At 36.8% G+C, this 22,652-nt stretch overlaps 1 protein-coding gene across 1 annotated transcript; it reads left to right on the forward strand.

The window, feature by feature from the left end:
* Positions 1–770: 770 nt before the first annotated feature.
* Positions 771–22,385, forward strand: LOC123315539 (two pore potassium channel protein sup-9). The gene is made up of 7 exons (XM_044901272.1): positions 771–981; positions 8,341–8,563; positions 14,222–14,504; positions 16,446–16,650; positions 18,129–18,302; positions 18,363–18,529; positions 21,952–22,385. Exons 2-7 carry the CDS (start codon positions 8,437–8,439, stop codon positions 22,082–22,084), a joined length of 1,089 nt encoding a protein of 362 aa, XP_044757207.1. The 5' UTR covers positions 771–981; positions 8,341–8,436; the 3' UTR covers positions 22,085–22,385.
* Positions 22,386–22,652: the final 267 nt, after the last annotated feature.

A 22,652-nucleotide genomic window follows, 5' to 3' on the forward strand; every position in this document is an offset into this window, starting at 1 on the left:
ACCTGGAAAACACTCGAGCAGGAACGATAGTGAACACTTGGTCGATTACAAAGGAGTTCAGTGCTTGACTATCAGAATGGATCACCATGTCACATCCTTGACAGTTTCTTTGTAGGCATATGTCTACGCATCTTTCGATTGAAGTTTTTTCCGCCTGAAAAACACTCGATCAGGAGCAGGAGCAGAAGTGTATTCCAGCTCCAGCTTCTATGGTGGTATTTGAACCATCTGTGTACCATTTAAGGGTATTAACTTTGAAATTTTGGTAAGTGTATTGTATATTCCTTTTCCCATTCTTGTAATGGACGAAGTGTTACTGAATAGACGACTTCTTCGGTTAAAAATGAGAGATTATATGAAATGATTAATCCAAAATGATGAAGAAGACCGACTAAATCCTACAATAAATTGTCCATTATAAATTATTTCACGTCAATTCCTCTTTTATGTGGTTCGAAAAATCAATAAAACATTCATTGAGAAAATTCCAGAGAGGGATATTTTTATGAATTGGTAGTAAATAACAAACCAGAAGGATTTGTGACTGGAAAATGCCCTAAATGAGCATGTAAGTGAGAGTCGAATCGAACAATAATCCAGCCCCTACAAAATTTCCATCAGTCGATGTTTCCGGGAACACCCCCATCCACTGCGGCTAAATTTCGAATTTCCCGCCCCTGCGTGCGGTCCATCCACAGCCAACTGATACGGAGATGAATCTGTGAGAGATGAATCCGTTACGTCACTGCGACGTCGTTATCGATCGCGAAACCTCGTGTACGTTTCAGTTCTTCAATCTGCATAGTAGTTTTCGTAAATAAAACCCCAAAAGTGACCTATTAAGGAAACGATAACAAAAAACATGTAAGATCGGATCGATTCGCTGTTGAAAAGTGATGCCCGTAGTGGTTTTCCTTCTGGTTTTTCCGGAGAGCCGAGTCCAGTAGGTGCGGGGGTTTTTCCGGATGCAGCTCAGCACAGGTAAAAATAACTGTGCCCAGCAGGGAAGGATCCGAAGAAGTGGTTTGGTGAATAAGAGGAAAATTAAGTTATTCTGTTATAGAGCGGTTGTAGATATATTATGCGAGGCACCCTGCTATCATATTACTTTACTTCTTTTTCTTCTATTTCTATTCTATTTATGGAATTCACGATTAAATTCTTATTTGTCTGATAGAAGTAAAAATTGTTGTAATTTTGCACATAATTCAAATGGACCTATAATTGTTTCAAATGAAGAAAAAGGTTATTGTTAAATACACAAAACATTCAAGTATTGAAGAAAAAGGAAAATTCCAAATACGTATATTAATGATGCAGACTATAAATGATATCAGTTCATGTTGACGACATCCGCTAACCCCTTTAAGGGGTTAATTTCCTCACAGCTCACGTCAAGTGCCCATTATTGGGGCAGTAGCCTTGGGACAATGTTCATGTTGTTATTCGAAAGTTGATGAAAAATTGGTAGTTACTATCTTGGGAGCATTTGAAGGCTTTCAATGTTACCTATTAACCTTATTTGTTTTTTAATAATTTTACTGTTAAGGTTTTATGCGACAAATAAGATTTTGATGATTAATTTTCAAAGGGTTCTCGAATTGAGTGAGCAGATAAATATTCATTGAAAGATATCTGTATTAATTAAAAAAATGTATACAGTGTCCAAAAACAAAAGTTGAGTATACGTGTATACAGGGTTGTTGGGACAAAATATAAGAGGTGTCCTAGTCGAAAAATAGTGTGTGTCTTTCATAAAAAAATATTTTGTATGCTTAGATACAGCCTCCTAAAAATAGAATGTACCTGAAAAGCAATTTTTGATGTTTTCTTAGAAACTGATGGAAAACTGACATAAATTAAAGTGAGCAGAGGTTCTTTGACAGCGGGAAACAAATTTGTTAGTGTCCCCCTTTAATGTCAGCATGATATCCGCTTACTAGGTAAATTTAAGTTTCAAGATAATTCCAGCCTATACGGCTCATGCTACTTACCTGTTGATGCATTTTTTTTCTCAAGAGCCGTTACTTCTCGCTCTGATCAAATGTCTGCTCAATTTCATTTCTATGAGTTTTTTGGCTTCTTAAAAACATCTTGTCAAGTGCCATCATTAGAGCGCTCTATCTATGCAGGGGCTGCCCAGAAAAAAAATGTATATGAAAGATCCACACTTTATTTTGACAAGGAATCATCCCTTGCATTGTTTCGCAACAATTCTTTTTCACCCTGTATACTCACTTGGGAAATGTTCCTCACATGAGTTTTTTCAATAGATCTAGAAATATGTACGAATCGTACATAAAATAGTCATTTTTACTTTCTGATCTAACCGTCTTAATTTATTAATGTCTAGAGGCATTTGCCTTTAGAAGTGGGTGGTTCACTGACATATTTAAATGAGCTTCACTTGCGAGGCTTCTGGGTTTTTTTCGATAAATTCTTCGTTTTTTGTTTCTTGTCGATACAGAATTCCAAATTGATACATTTCAAGAAAATCAATGGTATAACCTTCTGACTCAAAGTGCTTTTACTTTTCCATTTCGAATCTTACCTAAATCGTCGTGGAAAAAAGGAGCTCCTAAAGTCTAGTGACAAAATTTTAGGGAATGCACAATTTTTGATTTTTTTTTTAAATGCTTCCTTATAGAAAGACAAATCCTGTGTTTGGCAGTTGAACCGGTGGGGTCTCAAAAAATTATATTTTTTGTGGAGGGCTTGCAAAATATCATCCAAATCGATTCAAGAATTAAGAAATTAAGTTTAGGACTTTGAATGTGCACGATTTTCAGGAAACACTCAGTATCTGAGAAACTAGTAGGCGAAATGGATATTTGGGTGCATATTTCTGACTCCGACGTATGGTTCTCTTTCACCCTCTGCCCGATGGGTTATCTGTCAGAAGTTATCATGTGTAAAAATACTGTGAGGTACACTTATGAATCAAGTAGTGGATTTTCAGTTGTTGAATGAAGGAATGTACAGGATGGGCAAAATTCGTTATCTACTGAGAGGATCTCGAGAACTATAGCAGCTAGGAGAAAACGGATGACACATTTCCGAGCTCATTTTCAGAGAAACAAAGAATGGTAAAAACCGCAACCTCCTACGATACTCCGTTTTTGAGTTTGACAATTTCGTTAAGTTCTCATAACTTTTTTGTCTTTGAAGTTACAAATCTGAAATTTGAACCTTCTACAGACACTTTTTTACGTCGAATACACTGATGAGCTCAAAATATTTTTTTGTTTTGAATCATTAGGTGAAGTTTCATTTTTTTGAATGCCAACTTTTATTGAATTTGTTATTTTTGAATTGGAAAAAAATCTTTTGTCAGTAGATTCTACGTATGAAAGTACCTAAGAAGGTTCAAGTTTCAGATCTGTAACTTCAAAGACAAAAAAGTTATAAGAACTTTTCGGAATCGTCGAAATCTCAATATTTGTTTATAACTCGAAATCTAAAAATGATAGGCCGATTCTGTTTTCAGATTTGATTAGTCATGAAAAAACAGCTAGAGAATGTGTCATCCGTTCTCTTGTAGCTGCTATAGTTCTCGAGATCCCCTCAGTAGACAGCGAATTTTGCCCACCCTGTATTAGAGAAGATTGAATGAAAGGAAATAAAAATCATAAAACCAAGGGTATCCTTTTAAATGATCACAGCAATACACTTTATTCGAAACGTAATGAAATATTAAAGCATGCCTGTAAGTGAAGTCGCGGTTATCAAAGCTCCTTCGACAGAGGACAAATCCTTTGAAACTAACTGCTTTCTGAACATCCTCCATAATTATCTTATGAATATTTAACGAGCAATTTTAGTGAAACGCCGAGGAGATCAGGAAAATGCAAACTTCCTCAGTGAAATTAATCCATGAGAAAATATTGGATACCATTTAGACCCATTAAATTTTCCTCATTTCTATTTTGTAACAAACGGAACAAATCATGTGCAATATCTATCATGAAGATTTAGATTTTAATATTTCTCAACGAAATTTTTTCTCGTTCATCACGGGAAATTTGATTTGAACTAGAAATTAAAATGAAAGGTAAAAATTATTCAAATGAAGTTTAGATGACATTGATCAAGGAATATCATGAATTGCCGTTGACAATCGAGATCGTTTGTGGTTGCTATGATTCTATCAAAATTTTTAAGCTTCTTAGGTATTTCTAAGATGTCTAAAACACTGGTGTGTGCACTTGTCACTTTTTGCAAGCATCAACATTTCAGAAAATCGGGGATATGGGATCAGTTTCGTGGCGGCGCCACCATGTCATTTGCTTCGTTCTATCCTTGTTCTACCAAAGGAAGTCCAATGATACTCTCCCGTTTTATTTTGTTTTGCGTTGATATCGAACATCGATCAACGAATTCAAAATATGAACTGGCTCATTTTGTCAGCTGTTGCAAAAACAAATCTGTCAATATTTCAACACTATTGAATGAGGGTTCGAAGGAGTATTTACTATTTTTCTTCAAGATAATTTCCGTTTCACAAATTGAATTCATGAGGGGGGTAATTCAATATGATTTTAATAAAACACAGTTGATTGGTCAAATGTCCAATATATTCAGTTGACGGAAAGGAAATTTTCACTATATCTACTCATGAAGAATATTTGAAGAACAGACTAGAATAGATTTATGTATTTCTGTTTCTCAATACATGCCCGCAATTCACATTACGTATTTCCAATACAGTTTCTTTGAAATATTGCTGAAGTTGCCATAAACCTAGCTATATCCGCCCCGAATGTTCATTCATCTGATTTGGTTCTGCCTCAAATTCCAACAACATCGAATTCTTAGCTGTAGTTCTTGATTGTATTGTTGAGTAAATGAATGTTCTACATCCCTTTCTTGAAACTAATACATTTTCACACACCAAAAATCGCTTATAAATACAACATATTCGTAAGTCGTACGAAAATATTCAAATAATTTTCAAATATCAGTTGACAATGCTCTGTCAAATTCTGAACAGCGCTACCTACATTGGGAAAAATGAAACTGATCCGATATCCCCACGAAATTAAAAACAAAATCGAATCAGTGAATACACCAGAGTTTTAGACATCTTAGGTATTTCACCTAACGTTTCGCCCACAACTTTCAACTGTTGTAGGCATTTTAGGAGATATCTATAGGGTGTTCTCAAAAATATGATGTTGCGTCGACCCTTCAAGGTATCTATACTTTGCGAGGGCTAACTTAAGTGTCATCTCTTTTGTGATCTTTGTGACTTTTTTGGTTGTTCCTATGTTAACCTTACCGCAATCGCAAGGTAGTCTATAAATAGCCGGTTGCTAATGTGGATTCATTTTGTCCTTGGCACTCCTTACCACCTGTCTCAGTGGGAAAAATGTCAGGTGGAACAAATCAGAGACAACTGCACCACGACTTGAAAGCTCAGAAATTTCTAACATGCATATAGTATTCCATTGCGTGTATGAAACTTTTAAATAACTAAGTCGAAAAAATCATTAAAATCAAATATATCCTGCTAAAAGTTCCCTTGATCTTGTGTTACTTTTATGATCCCAACGCGACCTACAATCGAGAGCTACATATTACATAATAATATGTCAATTTATCTCCGAAGTTTAAAAACACACCTCTAAAATTATTCACAGAAATTTTTCTGTGGTCCGTGGTCACCATTCGTTGGAAGTGCGCAAAGTCTCCTCTGGCCTAATTAATGAGCGACACAATGATGTTTGATGTTTGTCCGCGCGAATAACTTCACAAGCAATTTCTATGCGATGTATCAGTTCTTTAACAGTCTCCGCCAGTCTCATGATACAACAAGAATTTCTAATGATTCCGAAGAGCGAAATCGCAGATCCGGTCAAAAAATTCGTCCACCACGCCCTATCCACCTATTTGGACATACATTATTTAAATGGCACGAACATTTCGTTGCCAGTGGGAAAGAGAAAAATCCATATTCTCTGTCTGATATTCAGAGGGACATTTTCTAGATGCTGAGGCAAATTATGCTGAAGAAAATGTAGATATTTATTTTCACCAATCCAAATATTCAGTGGAAAGCCGTTAATACCTCCGAAAGTATCAGGTTAAGATAGGGAAGTACTAGACAAAAATACTCAGATGGAATAGAGAAGCGAAAAAAGTTAATAAATAGGGTGTCCCATTCGAAATAACGAAGTTTGTAGTATTTTTTGTATAAGCGACAATGTCGTAACATTGAAAATACACTGCGCAAAAAAATTAACGCACATTATGGAAATCTCAAATTTATTCTACAACTGAAGGTGTTCTCAATTATAATTATTTTTATCAGAATTATGCATGCATATGTTATCCACTTTCAACGGTTTTCTTCAATACAGATGTTTTTCCCCAGCAGGAATAAAAAAAGATGATATTATCAGATTTTGAATGTATTGGCTCCATTCTAAAATCAGTTGTTCTCGATCAATTCTAGTGATCAATAGTTTTTCTTTCGTTTGATTTTCTACACTCGATCGCTATGCCCAGCTCTTACCCCAGCCCATCGAAGGGCGCGTTTGGATTTTGCGAGAGAGCATATCCATTGGGAAGAGGCCGATTGAGAAAGAGTTCTCTTCACAGATGAGTCTAGATTCTGCCTCTACCATTGTGATCGACGTTCCCTTGTATACAGACGTCCACATGAAAGATATGCTCAGTGCAATTTCCTGAATACTACTGGTTTCGGGGAGGATCGATTATGGTATGAGGTGGAATATCTTTGACTGCTCGCACAGACCTTGTAGTCGTTGATAATGGAGCTATGAATGCTGATAAGTATATAAGGAACATTCTTGAAGAGCATGTAGTGCCATTTGCCCCATACATTGGTGAAAATTTCATTTTTATGGACGATAATGCCAGACCCCATCGTGCGCGCATCGTTTAGGAGTACCTTGAAGAGGTTGAAGTCTCTCGAATGGAATGGCCAGCAAGAAGTCAAGATCTCAATCCGATTGAGCAGGTTTGGGACAACCTCACTAGAAGGCTGAGAAGTTCAGAAAATCATCCAGCTACTCTTAAAGACTTAGAAATCCAACTCGGATAAATCTGGGAAGGATTAGATCAGAACATTTTAAGATCTCTCATTTTGAGTATGAATACCGTCGTTGCCGAGCTGTAATTAAAGCAAGGGGTGGAAATACCAAGTATTAAATTACTTATCAGCATTTCAGTATTTTGAAAATTGTTCATTTCTCTTCATTCACATAAGATTCGGTGAAATCCTGAATTTTTCTTCCATTTAATGTGTCTTGTTTCGTTCAAAGCCTTCCCGAGAGAACATAAAAAATAAATTATAAAGTCAATGTAGAGTTAACTTTCATTAAAATTGAGATTTTCAGAATGTGCGTTAATTTTTTTGCGCAGTGTATTTCAGTCAGATATATCAGAACCGTAAAGTCTATACAGAGTGTATTTGAAGGTGAGGCTTTTTTCAACAGAAGGTAGAACTGGTCAGAATGTCGCGTTTCACCAAAAATCACCTATACAAAACTTTCAAAATGACCAAGTTGAAAAAAAAATTGAAAATGATTACTGAAATATATCTTAATACGACCCTAGACCGTTTGTTAGCTGAATTATCGCATGATTCGACCTCCTGATTCGACCATGTTGTTTCGTTTAGGATATTGGCTCGTTCGATATTTACGTGGTAATGAAAATGGAAACTTAGGATTGCCGAATTATTCTCATTATTTTTTAGTTACTTACACGATTTTATGAAATGGCTCATTTCGATACCAACTGACAGAAGAGACTTAAGACACAAGTGTAAAAAATAGAATAATACTTCAAAATCTCACCAATAAAATTCTTCTAAATTATTCACGAATTTTTTCACAGTGGGCATCACATCTTTTTGTTCGAACATTCCAACAATCGTCGTAAAAATGGGATGAAATGGGGAAATATCAAAGCACTTTTTCAACATAACTAACATTAGCACTTTCAAGAAACTGCCTCGATTTTCTACATTTTTTTTTCACCCTAAATTGCACTATATAACAATTATGATTTTCTTAGAAATGACCTGATGCATCTAATCCGATGAACTTGGTACTGAACCATTAATTGTCCAGCCATATGTTTATGTTTTGCTTCGTTTTTGCGATGCCGGAGTCACCTTCCACAGTCCCGTACTAGAAGTTATTATTATTTTGATGAGTTCTACTTCTGTCAAAAAAAGCCTCACCTTTGAAAACATCCTGTATAGTATCCAAATTTTCAGAAAAATCCTATGATCAGTTCTCCGTAAACGATTAGAGGCCACCTGTATACGATTTTTGATGGAATGATTTATTTCAAAAAATTCTTTTTCAGGAGAAAAGATGAGGAAGATACGGGTTTGGCAGTGGCGCGCAGAAGGGAGCTAGCGGCGAGGGAGCCCCCCAGCCCCAGCATGATGCGCGCTAGAGAATGAAGAAGCAAAACGTTCGGACGTTATCTCTCATCGTTTGTACGTTTACATATCTTCTTGTCGGGGCAGCAGTTTTTGATGCTCTCGAGTCCAAGACGGAAAATCAAAGGAAGATCGTTCTTCAAGGTTAGGAACAGTTGATTGATTGTTGATGATGGAAACTTTTTTTTTATTCTCTTGAGACTGATTTAGAAAAAAACGTTCGTTTGACGCCGATAGCTTTTCGAAGCCTTAGGCTGGAAACGCACCGGATGCAACATTTTGTTGCGAGACGTTGCGCATCATTTTGTCTCGCAACAAAATGTTGCAAGCTAAAATCTAACTATCTTTCGCTTGCAACATTTCGGTTGCAACAAATTTTTCCTACTGTATTTCTGAAGTTTAACAGGATCACACGTATTTCGACTTTCTTGTTTTCGAGGTGAATTAATTTGTATACGATAGAAAATGGACCCGAATATCCTTATATGGCAATTTCTTCATTTACTGGAACCTGAAAAGAAGACTCGGATACATCCTTTAAAGAAAAAAAGAAACATACTGGGATTCATTGGAGAGCTCAGGAATGATCCAGAGAAATTTTATAACTATTGCCGAATGAACATCGCAACTTTCGACCATCTTTTGAGTTTAATCAAAGAAAAAATTCGCAAGCAAGATACGAGTTATTATTATTATTCATATTATAATTATTATTCATAATTATTATTATTTCGGAGAGTTTGGAGGTCATGAAGACTATTGAGAAATGTCCTATAGTATATAACATTACTAGCAAGGTAAGAAGGTTTTCACCTCCTTGAGCCAGTCAAACCCGTTACCTTGCGTGTATTGTTTTATATTTTATTTGTTTCTCATTTGTGAAAAGGTTAGATAAATTCCAAAAAAATCTCAATAATTTGTCGCAAATGTCGTAAGCTATAGAAGCGTTGCCATGAACATGTCTGTTTATTTTTCTTTACATTTGTTTTGGCGAAAGCGAAAATGAATGTACCCAAAGAAATTATTCAGGCAGCCAGCAGTGTAGCTTCAAGTTTATTACCTGCAAAATCAGCTTTAAGGTACGAGCGAGAATACGACGACTTCAAAAAGTGGAAAAACAAAAATAGTGTGATTGGGGTAACTCTTTTGTTGGTCTACTTGAATCAACTATCAGCTATATTCAACCCTAATACTTTATGGGCAAAATGATCTATGCTGAAAAGCTGCTTGGAAATGAAAGAGAATGCCCCTGTTCGCAAGTTTGTTTTCCTTAAAAAATTTATTGAAAAATATGACGTTTAGTTGTCATTTGCAGATTTCAAAAGGTAATAGCGTTTCTGAAACGAAAAAATGAGCGTTATACGCCAAAAAAGGCCAAGGTATTAAGTAAAGAAGAGGCTGAACCATTTCTTTTACATGCTCCTGATGACCAGTGATTGCTGGCGAAAATTGTAACAATATTTGGGATTTTTGGATGTTGTCGATGTGACGAAATTCTCTCCTTAAACATGAATGAAGTAGAAGATATGGAAAAATACGTTATTGTGACATTGCGGCAAACAAAAAATTTAACAACAAGAAGATTCACCATAACCGATGATGGCTGCAGCTTCAAGCCCTGCATGTTATACAGAAAATATGTAAATCTTCGGCCTCCTGGAACAGAAAGCCTAAGATTTTTTTCGACATACCGACATGGAAAGTGCATTTCCCTTAATGCTGGCCAGCACACTATTGGTGGTGTCCCAAAGCAAATAGCGAAATATTTAGGTTTAAAAGACCCAGAGTTATACACCGGCCACTCTTTTCGCAGAACTGGAGCCACTATGGTTGCGGATTCGGGTGGAGATATTTTAGCACTAAAGCGTGCAGGAGGGTGGAAGACCACCGAAATTGCGATGAGTTATGTCGATGATTCGGTCAACAAAAAAATCGAAATGTCTAGCAAATTATTTGGTAGTAAGGAGAGTACAAATGTTCTGCAGTCCTCGAGTTCAGCAGTTTCTGAGTCAACAGATGGTTCATCATTATCAGTATCAACTCTTTCATCATCAAAAATCTTTGTTACTGGAAATAACAATTGTACCATGATTTTCAACATATATGACGACCAAACAAAATTTTCTAATGTAAATAATACTACTAACTTGTAAAAACTTTGCAAGATAACTGTCAGTTTTACAAGTTAGTGACTTTCTTGATTAATATTGTGTTTTTGGAAACTGACGTTTACAAATGAGAAACAAATAAAAACATTAACTGCACTGAATAGTACAGGTAAAAATTTTCTTGCATTGGTGACGCAATGAGATACAGTATGCCTCATAATGTAAAAGCAAAAAGTGACCTAAATCAACTATTGACTAAAGTATAGTTTGTATTATTTCTACTCATCATCTGGACAACAGAAGTTCGATCAATAGATCAATCCTCTAGTATGTTGCAAGGTGAATGTTGCAACCTCTTCGGCAGGGCTGCTTCGCCTTTTTGTTGCGAAACGTCTCGCAACAACTTTCTTCCCATTTCATTCTGAAGGGAACGAGAAGCTTGCAACATCTCGAAACAAAATGTTGCATTCGATCAGTTCGAACCTTCGGTAGAGCACCTACTAAATTTGATGCGAAACACCTCGCAACATCTCGCAACGTCTCGCAACGTTTCGAACCCGTGTTGCAAGCGGTGCGTGCCGTCCCATTTGATTCTGAAGAAAATGCGGAGCTTGCAACATCTCGCAACATCCCGCAACGTCTCGCAACAAAATGTTGCATCCGGTGCGTTTCCAGCCTTCCTTCCAGACAACATAGGTAAGAGCTTCTTCATTTAACCTGGAAAATATAGCTGCATGCTTGATGAATGTAGTTCCGGAGGAGTTTTTTAAGGTTTTACCTTGGCAAAGTCAGTTATTCGTGCACGTATACTCGTGCCCCCCTCCTGGGTGCGCCAATGTGATGGAGTATAAAAAATAATCTGCTGGTTCTACCGACCTTGAGCACATTGAACATTTCGGGTTATGGTGATAAAAAAGTGTAAGAATTTGTGAAAATAAACTAGAATTCACCGTAAGATTAATTTTGTAGTAATTGAAGAATAATTGGATCTCTTCAACGAATTAATCTATAGATATACAGGGTGACTGGTGACGTAAGGGACATCGGCTAAGTGGAGATAGAGGCCCTCAAACTGATTGAGAATTTGGGTTTCAAATGTCCCATAAGTGTATTCGTTTCGGAGATATAGGGTGATTTATGAAAAATTGCTAAATCTATAAACTCCCATATCTTCGTTAATGTGGTAAATTTTCAGCTGATATTTTACAAGCTTGTTCCTACAGGCATTCACCGTCGGCTCAAGAAAAAAAAAATTGAAAAAATTGCTGGCCTGTATTCAAAAATTTCAATTCACTTGTCAGGTGAGAAATATCACGCAGTATATGAGATAAAATAAATTCAAATAGAAATTTGAGAAAACTGACGAAAGATCTGTTTTTTGTTTGAATGGCACAAATTTTCTATTGTTTTTATGATATGTTGAAATCAAGATATTACATTATTTTTATATTCTCATCATGAAAAATAATATCCTGATAAAACAAAAACACTTAATTCGAGTCAAAGAATAGTTGATAGTTACATCTCACGGCATCCCCAAGGTCTATTGTGTCCCCTAACAGAGCTGTTCTCACCACGCCCCTCACATCTCGCCTAAGATAAGTTTGACTTACTTTAATTACTCCCAGAACTCCAGCTCATTCTACTGAACTGAAAAATGTAGAACAATAATCCGCCTCGTATGTTTCCAACAAATAATATTAATAATGTCAACTTTATTAGGACAAATTTTCTTTTAACAGTTTCTGAGTAGGTTAGAACATTCTTTCATCCAACATATGAATTTCTTTAGCAAACAACAGAATATTGAAGAAAATAATGATTTTCGATAATAAAAATGGATTTCAAGATTTGAAGGAATATTTGAAGCCAGACTCATTCTAGCGCCTTGAATTCAGTGTTTGTTCTATCAGAAATATTATTTTTCATGATGTGAATATAAAAATATTGTAATATTCTGATTTCAACATATCATGAAAACAATAGAAAATTTGTGCCATTCAAACAAAAAACAGATCTTCCATCAGTTTTTTCCGCTATTCTCAAATTCCTATTTGAATTTCTTTTATCTCATATACCGTGTGATATTTCTCACCTGACAAGTGAATTGAAATTTTTGATTACGGGTCTGCAATCTTTTCTATTTTTTTTTTGTGCTGACGGTGAATGCCTATAGGAACAAGCTTGTGAAATGTCAGCCAAAATTCTACCATATTAACGAAAATATGGGAATTTATAGATTTAGCATTTTTTCATAAATCACCCTATATCTCCGAAACGAATACGCTTACGGGACATTTAAAACTCAAATTCTCGTTTGAGGTCCGCTATCTCCACTTTGCCGTTGTCCCTTACGCCACCAGTCACCCTGTATATGACAAATTTTAGTCTAGATATCCAATCTTTTACAAAACCAAACAACTTTAAGATTATCATATTTGTCATCATTCAATTAAATTTAGGTATATTCAAGAAATTTTTTTAAAAATTTGGCACATGTGTAGTATTATATACAATCGTTAGTTTTATTTATTTTATTTTTATAAACTACTATATAAGAAATTTGATTGGGTTTTTTATTTTATATAAAGATTTAGGAAGACTAAGTACACACACTTTTGTGCACAAAAACTATACAGAATGAGAAAAAGTAAAATTTATATATCGGGACAGAGAAAGAAAAATTGAACAGTAATAGCATTTTTGTTCAGAATAGTTCGTTTATGCCACTTTTCTGGTATAATTGTGACTCTGTCATGCTCACTTAACGAGGTGTAGGAAGTTTTTTAATTGGCACACTCAACTATTTGTGCTAGAAATGGAGAGACGTTATGTTATTTGTTTCTGAGAATGGGGTTTTATTAACCCTTTCTTATTGTAGGGATGAAATGGTTAAACTCATTTAATTTGAATTTTTCCTTTTTTAAGGTATATGACAAATACTTTAGCAGTGATACCTAATGTTTTAGTGTTATCAAAAATATGCTTTTTCGTGAGGTAGTAATTGATAAATCTGAAAATAAAATCAATACAAAAATGAATGAACTCTAATAACAGAGTGAGTCTCTGACCCGTACGAATATTTTAACAGTAGATTCTTGAGGTCGAGAGAAATACTTTTTTACCTATACCATTTTTTCCGATTCGGCCCTGATAAAAAAATATAGCCATTTTGAATTTTCATAATGAAATTCATTTCATTCAATTAAACCGTTTGCGAGAGAGAACTAAAAATATTTTTTTTTTATATGGTTTTTCAACAGCCTGTATCTTTTGAACCGAGCCGATTCAGAAAGAATCGGAAAAAAATGTGTCTTTTGACCTCAAGAATCTACTGATGAAATATTTGTACGAGTCAAAGACGCGCCCTGATGAGTTCTTTAATCTTTCATCAATTAATAACCAACGAAAAACATCCTCTCTCCTCAGCAACATAAGGTACTTTCATTTCCAAAAGTTAGGGTTTAGGGTTGCCATTCAAATCAACTCACCTACCCTCCATCCATCGTAGAATGTTTATGACAAACTCCTCAATTATACGTGAAAAGTTGAGTAATTTGAAACAAAATTGACCTTGTTCGGGCATTTTCTACAAAAAACTAAATACTGAGGATATGAATTTTGCGCCATACTTTTTACACACTATTTATAAAGGAACTACCTACTTTGACGAATCTATTCGTTTTCATTGCAGAAATCCAAGCAATTGTTCGTAAAAAATACAACATAACCAACGAGGATTTTCGCATCTTGGAAACGGTTGTCCTGAAGTCGGAACCTCACAGAGCCGGACAGCAGTGGAAATTCACCGGGGCCTTCTACTACGCAACCACGGTGCTCACCACCATTGGCTACGGTCACTCTACCCCGGCTACAGTTGGCGGGAAACTCTTCACCATGTTTTATGCCATGGTTGGCATTCCTCTGGGCCTGGTCATGTTCCAAAGCATCGGAGAGAGAGTCAACAAGCTCAGCAGGTATTCATTTCCCAAGAAGCGATCGATATGTCAATATGTAGTATAAACTAGTGGGAAAAATGAAGTGACCAAAAAACATTTTAAACTTCGAAGTGATGAAAAGTGTTCTTTCGAAAATCGATCGCAATCCTCAGATAATTTCGTGGATGAAGCTCATTGGTTTTCCTTGGTGTAACGTAGAGAAAATAAACTGCTCCACATGAGTTAGGGATATTGACTTAAATTGCAAAAAAATATAGTTAAAATAAGATTTTTGTGATGAAAATTCATATTGATATGATTTCAAGTTGCAAATTAGTTTTAGCCTGTAGGTCTGTAGCGTAGACAGGGTGGTTAAGAAAAATCGAGTAGAATAACGAAATTTTATTCCCAGAGAATTCAAGCATTTAAGATCAATACATTGTATGGCCTCCACGGGCATCAATAACAGCTTGACATCTTCTTTGCATACTACACACGAGGTTGTTGAACATTTCTTGAGGAATTTGGTTCCATAAACGGGGTAGAAGCTCTCTCAGATCATTTAAGGATTCTGGGGTAAGTTGATGATTATCTAATCTTCTTTGGAGCATATCCCATGCATGTTCTATGCAATTCAAATCTGGTGAGTGCGGAGGTATTGGTAAATGTGGAATACCAAGTTCCTCGCGCGCATTCTCAACTATGGCTGCACGTTGCGGTCTTGCGTTATCGTCTAGAAATTGAAAAGTTTCAGCAATAGCAGCGTGAAAATTTGGCACAACATTGTCAATGACATGCTCCCTATAGTGTAAGGCGGTCATATTCTCAGCACAAATGTGTAGATCTGTGCGTCCGTTGAAACATATCCCGGCCCATACCATAACACTACCCCCTCGGAATGGATGGACTTCTTGGACATAGCTACGATTACGGGGTATGCGTGGGATTGTGCATACCCTTATTCTTCGAGAATCTGAAAATCGTCCATATCTGGATTCATCATTGAAAAGGACACTACGCCATTGATCGTTCCAATTGATATGTTGCTTTGCCCATTCCAGTCTTTGACGCTTATGGTCACGTGTTAATGGAACTCCTCTTAATGGACCTCTAGAACCTAGATTCACCTCTCTCAAACGTCGTCTAATGGTTTTGATGGAAACTTGGACCCCATCTGCATTTTGAAGAGTATTCCGTAGCATTCTACACGTAGATGTAGGGTTTCTTCTCGCCGAAACGGTGATGAAACGATCCTGAGCAGATGTTGTTTTTCGTCGCCCACCAAGCCTTGGTCTTTCCAACACGGAACCTGTCTCCCTGAACCTATTCCAAAGTCGAGATATCACACTTTGGCTGACTTGGAGCCTTTCCGCTACAACAACCTGAGTTAGGCCGCCCTGTAGCATTCCGATAGCCCTATTAGCATCGGCGTTTGTTGATTTACGTCTTGGCATTTTCAGAAAACTCGTTTCAAATAGAAGCCGTTGATAAACTGACTTCATTTCAAAATAAGAACATTCATGAAGCATATGCAAAGAACCAAACTTCAGAAAAAAGGCGACCAGATTGACGAAATGTCTCATACTGATTTTTATTGGATCGATTCAAGTTGTTATTGAGTTTCAAATGATGTTACAGCGATTTTCTCGAAGATTACATACTTTTAAAAACAATTGAATACGATATCCCTAACTCTTGTGGAGAAGTATATTTTTGACTTAACTGATGTTTGATGGTTCGTTGGCAGGCATTTTATTTTGTTGATAGACCTACATCTACTACTTTTTCCCAACCTAATATTCCAAAGATTCGATTCTTCTCACCTGCCAGCTGCCATTACTACAAGATCAGACTGTGTTTTCATTTCAAGCAGTAACAAGCTTTCAATAAGAAGGTACTTCAATTTACTATACGTGACAGGGTTATCTCATAGAGTTTTTATTCACCATTGCAAACTCCCAATTCGATTTATTTCTTCAGCGTCATCATAAGATCTGTCAAGTCGTCATTACACTGCCGTCATACAAACGCTTCCGAGTTGGACCTCATTTGTGTGGTGACAACATTGAGCTCCCTGACGATAGCCGGTGGTGCTGCAGCTTTTTCAAAGTATGAAGGATGGAGCTACTTCGACTCTGTTTACTATTGTTTCATCACGTTGACAACGATTGGATTTGGTGATATGGTAAGTTGGCAGACATAAACGTTTCGTTCATTTTCTTGTCTACGTACGAGGATATATTGAAATATTCTTAGCCTACTATAGAACCAAACAAAATTTCAATGTCAAAATATTTTATTACTCAACATATTCTCCTCTTAATTGGATACATTTACTACAGCGAACCTGCAACGTCACTAGACCTTTAAAAAAAATGTTTCTTCTTGCTCTGCAAACCAGACCTCCATAGCTTTGATATCCTCCTCGTTGGAAGAAAATTTACGACCTTTTAAACTTTTTTTCAGTTGAGGAAAGAGATGATAGTCGGATGGATCCAAATCTGGTGAATAAGGGGGGTGTTCTAGTAATTCAAACCCTAAATCACGAATTTTTTGCATGGCAACATGAGATTTGTGTGAGGGCGTTGTCCTGCAAAAACAAAACACCTTTTGATAGCTTTACGCGTCTTTTCTCCTTAATTCCTTCCCGTAGAGTGGTCAGTAATGTCGAATAGTAATCTCCGGTTATTGTTCTAAACCTTATCCAAAAAATCAATCATGATTACTTCATGGCAATTCCAAAAAACTGGAGCAGATTTTTGGACACAAAACTTCTTAGGTCTTGGAAAACCAGAGTGTCGCCATTCCATCGATTGTTGCTTTGTTTCTGGGTCGTAGAAATGTACCCAAGTCTCATCCATAGTAACAATTCGGTTTAAGAAGTCTACATCGTTTTCAAATCGAGCACAGATCGAACGCGATGCTTCTACTCTTGCACGCTTTTGATCAACATTCAAACATTTGGGGATCCATTTTGCAGCAATTTTTCTCATGTCCAAATTGACGTGAACTATATGATGAACGTGCTCGTATGAAATATTCAGTGCTTCAGATATCCGTTTTAGCCCAATTCGACGGTCTGATAAAATCATGTAATGAACTGCATCGATATTTTCGGGGACTGACACAGAAACTGGCCTTCCCGATCGGTCATCATCTTCAAAGGAAAATTTACCTCTTTTGAAGCTTGCATTAAAAATTTTCACGGTCGCATACGGAGGATATTGATCACCAAGGGTATTAAGCATATCTTCGTAAATCTGCTTACCTCTTAATCCTTTTAAATACAGGTATTTGATGATTGCTCGATACTCCAATTTCTCGATTTTCACAATTTACTTTTTTGACCTCAAACTTCACACTGACACTTCTAATGAGTTATGTTGCTATGATAACACAATATTTTTTTATGCATGGAACTGGTCTAGGCTAACTAGATATCAATACATCCTCGTTTACCTTCCCTTTCTAGTTCTTTAGGCTAGAAAACTCTCATTTACGAGATACAGGGTATATTTTCTTCTTGAAAAGAATTGAGTGTTCATTGATAGCGCTAGTTGTCGCCCTGAAAATTATGAAAAATATTTCATTGCTTCAGAACTTTCTGGCGAGTGTGTTGGGCGTAAATAAGTCTTGAACATTCCATTCGTATTTTATTTTCAGGTGGCGTTGCAGAAGGATAACGCCTTGAGCAAAAAGCCCGAATATGTGATGTTTGCCCTCATATTCATACTCTTTGGATTGGCCATCGTAGCAGCCTCATTAAATTTACTAGTTTTGCGTTTTGTTACGATGAATACGGAAGATGAAAGGAGGGACGAGGCTCAAGCCATGCAAGTAAGTAATTGTTCCACCACAAATTAGTTTAGTTTTAATGATATATTTTCATTCGTCTAGGCTTTAGCTGGTGCTGTACGTTTGGAAGGAGACGTCATTACAGCTAATGGCTCCATTCTCAGCGGTCAGTTTGGCCATCATTGTACAGAAACCACATCCCTAGAAATAGAAGAAACTTCTGTTTGTTCCTGTCATTGTGGATGCTTCGCATCTAAATCGAGAAACCGGTAAGCCCTAGACCAAAGATTAAAGAGTTAACCTAACTCTATAATTTTTGCCCTAGACCCGAAAAGTCACTCAAATGACTAAATGAGACTTGAATATTTAAAGGGTGGTATGCAGCAAAGAGCTGTGTGTATTTCCTTCATCGAAAAAACTATGAAAAAAAAATTAAAAACGGAAAGAGCAATGTCAAATAAAATAACATACCAATATTTTGTAAAAAGAAATTATGTATGTAGCACCATGTGAGAAATGAAAGAATGAAAAAAAAAAAACGAATAGGCGACTGAAAGCAGTTACTTTTGTTGAGTAAGAAATAATGTTGAAACAATGTTGTGTAAGTGTGAGAAATCTAATTTGTTTTTCGTACGATTTTGCGTCCTAAATTCAGAATATTCTTACTTGATGATTCAATCCTAAAATAAAAAAATTTTATTATTAATAAAAATTTCGAAAATTATCATCTTATTCAGATTCAGATTCATCATTGGTGCCTTCATACAAAAGTATTTACACGCGTCAAGTATCCGTATATATTCAGGAAGAGTCTTTAACTTGTACAAATATTTCAACAGTACAACAGTAGATTCTTGGGGTCAAAGTAAACACTTTTTCCTTCACAATTTTTTTCGAATCGTCTCGGTTCAAAAGATACAGCTGTTGAAAAACCATAAAAAATGTTATTTTTTGTTCTATCTCACTAACGGTTTCATCGAATGAAATGAATTTCGAACTATAGTTTTTCATTTATTTGATGAATCTTTTTCGAACACATATATGTCTTCCAGTTTTCATGACCGTTACGTACCATAAAAATACCAAAAATTCAAACAACCCAACCCAAGTTGGACTGTATATAATGTATATTTGAACGTTTTATAGAATAAAAGTATATTTTCTCGTATAATGTGCCGTTTTCGAGTAATTTGATGTTCAAAAATAAAAAATTTGTGTTTTATCCGGAAAATTGGGTATTTTGGCTGAACGCAACACTATCTTCTGTTAAAATATTTGTATAAGTCAAAAACTCACTCTGTTTATAAATATCTTCGATCTATCTGAGTTTGACTTCATTTAGGTGATATTGGATTCTCAGTCCCAGATGCAAAGCTTTATCCTTCGCCTGCATGCCACTATTGCACAGTATTTTTTTTTCTCCTATTGTTATACAGGGTAATAGTAGAAGACCTTGAAGGGTTTTTTAATGCGTGGTGGATTATTGTTAGCTCAACACCTCGGGACATCTTTGCGACATTTCGCAGGCAATATAGCCATATTTTCAAATCACCCTATTTTCTCGATATTCAAGCTATAACTTCGACATTTCTTGACGATGCTGGATTTTTGGTCAGTGGTATGAAGGAACCTTCCTTAGTCTTTAATTAACTTATACAGGGATTTTTTTCAAGCGTTCCTTGATGTAGAGGGTGTGAATAAAGAGAAGCGAAAAATTTTCACTTTTCAGCTGAGCTATTAGAAACAGTCAATGTCTCACTGTCTCACAAATGTTAGGTCATTACCTCGAAATGTTTGAGTCATTTTCTGGCTACATTACGTTTCGATGGAAATAACGGAATCTTATGAAATTTCGTTTTTATCGTGAAATTCGTTTTCATTCGAAAAACAATAGCAGAGATTGACTGTAAACTATACTCCATTCACATTTATTTTAGGAGTCGGTTGGCCATGAAATAATTTTCTCAAGTTTTTGTAACTAGAGCAGAGTAAGGTTGGCACTCGTTAATGTCATAACGCCGTTGCCACAACTAATATCAATTTCCGAAGACATTCGACATTGTGATAAAATACGTAATAACAGAGACTTTTACGTAGAACGGGCAACATAGCGTTGATTTAAAACCCAGAAATGTTTTGACAAGCTTCATAACCCCACATTTTCGTACTATACAGAGTGAAATGTGTCAAATTTCAATGGCCAACCGAGTGCTAAAATAAAAGTGAATGGAGTATACATCAAGGAACACTCTGTGGTGAAATTGATCAAAAGCTAATGCCTGCAGAGAGGTACATGTGATATAAAAAAAGCGAAAACCTTGATTTCATTTGAAAGTTTCTGCAGTTTTGTTGAACTATAGGTACACATTGGAGTTCAGTGATATAAAAAACCTCTGTACAGAGATGTTGAACTAAAAATCTACACAGCATCAAAAATACTCTCGTGAGGCCTACAACTATGCCAAATTCTTAGCCAAAAAGCGAAAATTTTTGGCTGTCCCGCATTCACATTCTGTACAACAAGAAGGGATTGAGAAAAAAATACCTTACGTTAGTTCATTCTATCTACAAGGACCTTGCTGGTTTACTGATGGCTCCAGAACCAGTCAGGGATCTGGAGCCGGAGTCTACAGTCGTAGACCGCTGACTGAACTCAGTGCCAGTCTGGGAAAGTCGGCGACAGCATTTCAGACAGAAATCTTCGCCATTGATCTATGCGCAAGCCATTTGCTTAACATTGGTTTGGCGGGCAGATCAATAAAAATCCGAATGGATAGTCAAGCTGCGATTAAATCTCTCGCGGCAGACAAATGCAACTCGGCACAGGTATTTGAATGCAGATCTAAACTCTCCAAATTGGGAAGTTTAAACAGACTGCAACTGATTTGGGTACCTGGACACTCTGGCTTCAGTGGCAATGATGCATCGGATGCTCTAGCCAGAGAAGGCGCAACATCAACGCTTATTGGCCCGGAACCCAGTATAGAAATTTCCAATTCCTTAATCAGGGACCGAAACAACAGCTGGATAAGAAAAAAGGTCCTGGAGTACTGGCGCAACCGTCCTGGACTGCGTCACTCGCACAGGGCTATTTCAGTGCATCCCAGCCCATACACCAGTCGTTGGCTAGGATTTTCTAGAACAAATCTGAGATCTATAATGGCGGCTTTCACAGGACATTATAGGCTCAGAGCCCATCTTAAAAAACTCAGCCTTCAACGACCCGCTCTGCAGACTCTGCTTAGAGGAGGACGAAACGATTAAGCTCATCCTCTGTGACTGCCCGGCGGCAGACAGGGTCAGACATGGAGTATTTGGTTCTCCGAAGATGATCCTAGAGGAACTCAAGAATCACTCCCCCTCCGACATCATCTCCTTTTTGGGCAGGATGGGACTGGAGGGAGAGATCTAGCTCTATGAGCTTGCCTGTGTGCTACAATAGACCGCTTGGTCGCAGTGGCAGGTTTGGGTTTATCCGTCCAACACACCCAGCAATCAGTAATCAGTACGTCAGTGGTATTCAGACAATGGACAATACTTTTGCATCGGGGTGAAAATCTACATATCAGCAGCAGAGTAATAATGAAGTTACACCGAGTCAAACTTGGGCAATGTTTATACAGTCCAGCAGCTTAGTTTACAGGTGCAGTGCAGTGAAGGTATGATAATGACCATATTTTTTTCTTTTCAGGTTCTCGATGAAGCGGTCCCCAACGCAGATCCGGCATTTACTTCCGGTATTGCCCATGCACGAGTTGCATCTCCCCCAAGGTACAGTGGTGCCCCCTCCGGCGATATATCCCAATCATAGGGCCTCTATTTGACTCAAAAGTGCTCTCGTTTTCATGGAACTACGTGATATTGTGATAAGAAGATTAAGAGACCCTTCGGCTCAGAAAAAGCGGATTAGTATTTTAATATGAACACGGAAATTTTTTTACTGCCGAATGCATAACTTCGTTTTTTTATGAGAAATAAATACCAGGGTATTAAGAGTCTGAATTCGAACAGCGATTCGTTGATTCCTGATAGCTTCCTTCACGATTAATCATATCAAAAGGCTACTTTTACTCGAGTGGCGTACAAAATGTCATCTACATCACGAAAGATCACACTGTACAGGGTATCCCAAATTGCCTGATTTTGGCTGTTTCTGGTAGTTCCAGACCAGATAGGTGAAAACTTTGAGAGGAATCCTGGGTTCGATTTTCGTGAAAAGTCCATTACTGAAAACCGCTTCACGATATCTTCATTTGTCTTGAAGGTATGACCAAATTTTGATATTTTGTCGATTTCGAAAATGTGCCGTAACTTTTTTATTTGCGAAAATATCTGAAAACGGTAAAAACTTTCTATAGGCACTTTTTCATTGAAAATACGATACCATATTCA

This window comes from Coccinella septempunctata, chromosome 1, assembly GCF_907165205.1.
Source record: "Coccinella septempunctata chromosome 1, icCocSept1.1, whole genome shotgun sequence".
Classification (NCBI taxonomy): Eukaryota; Metazoa; Arthropoda; class Insecta; order Coleoptera; family Coccinellidae; genus Coccinella; species Coccinella septempunctata.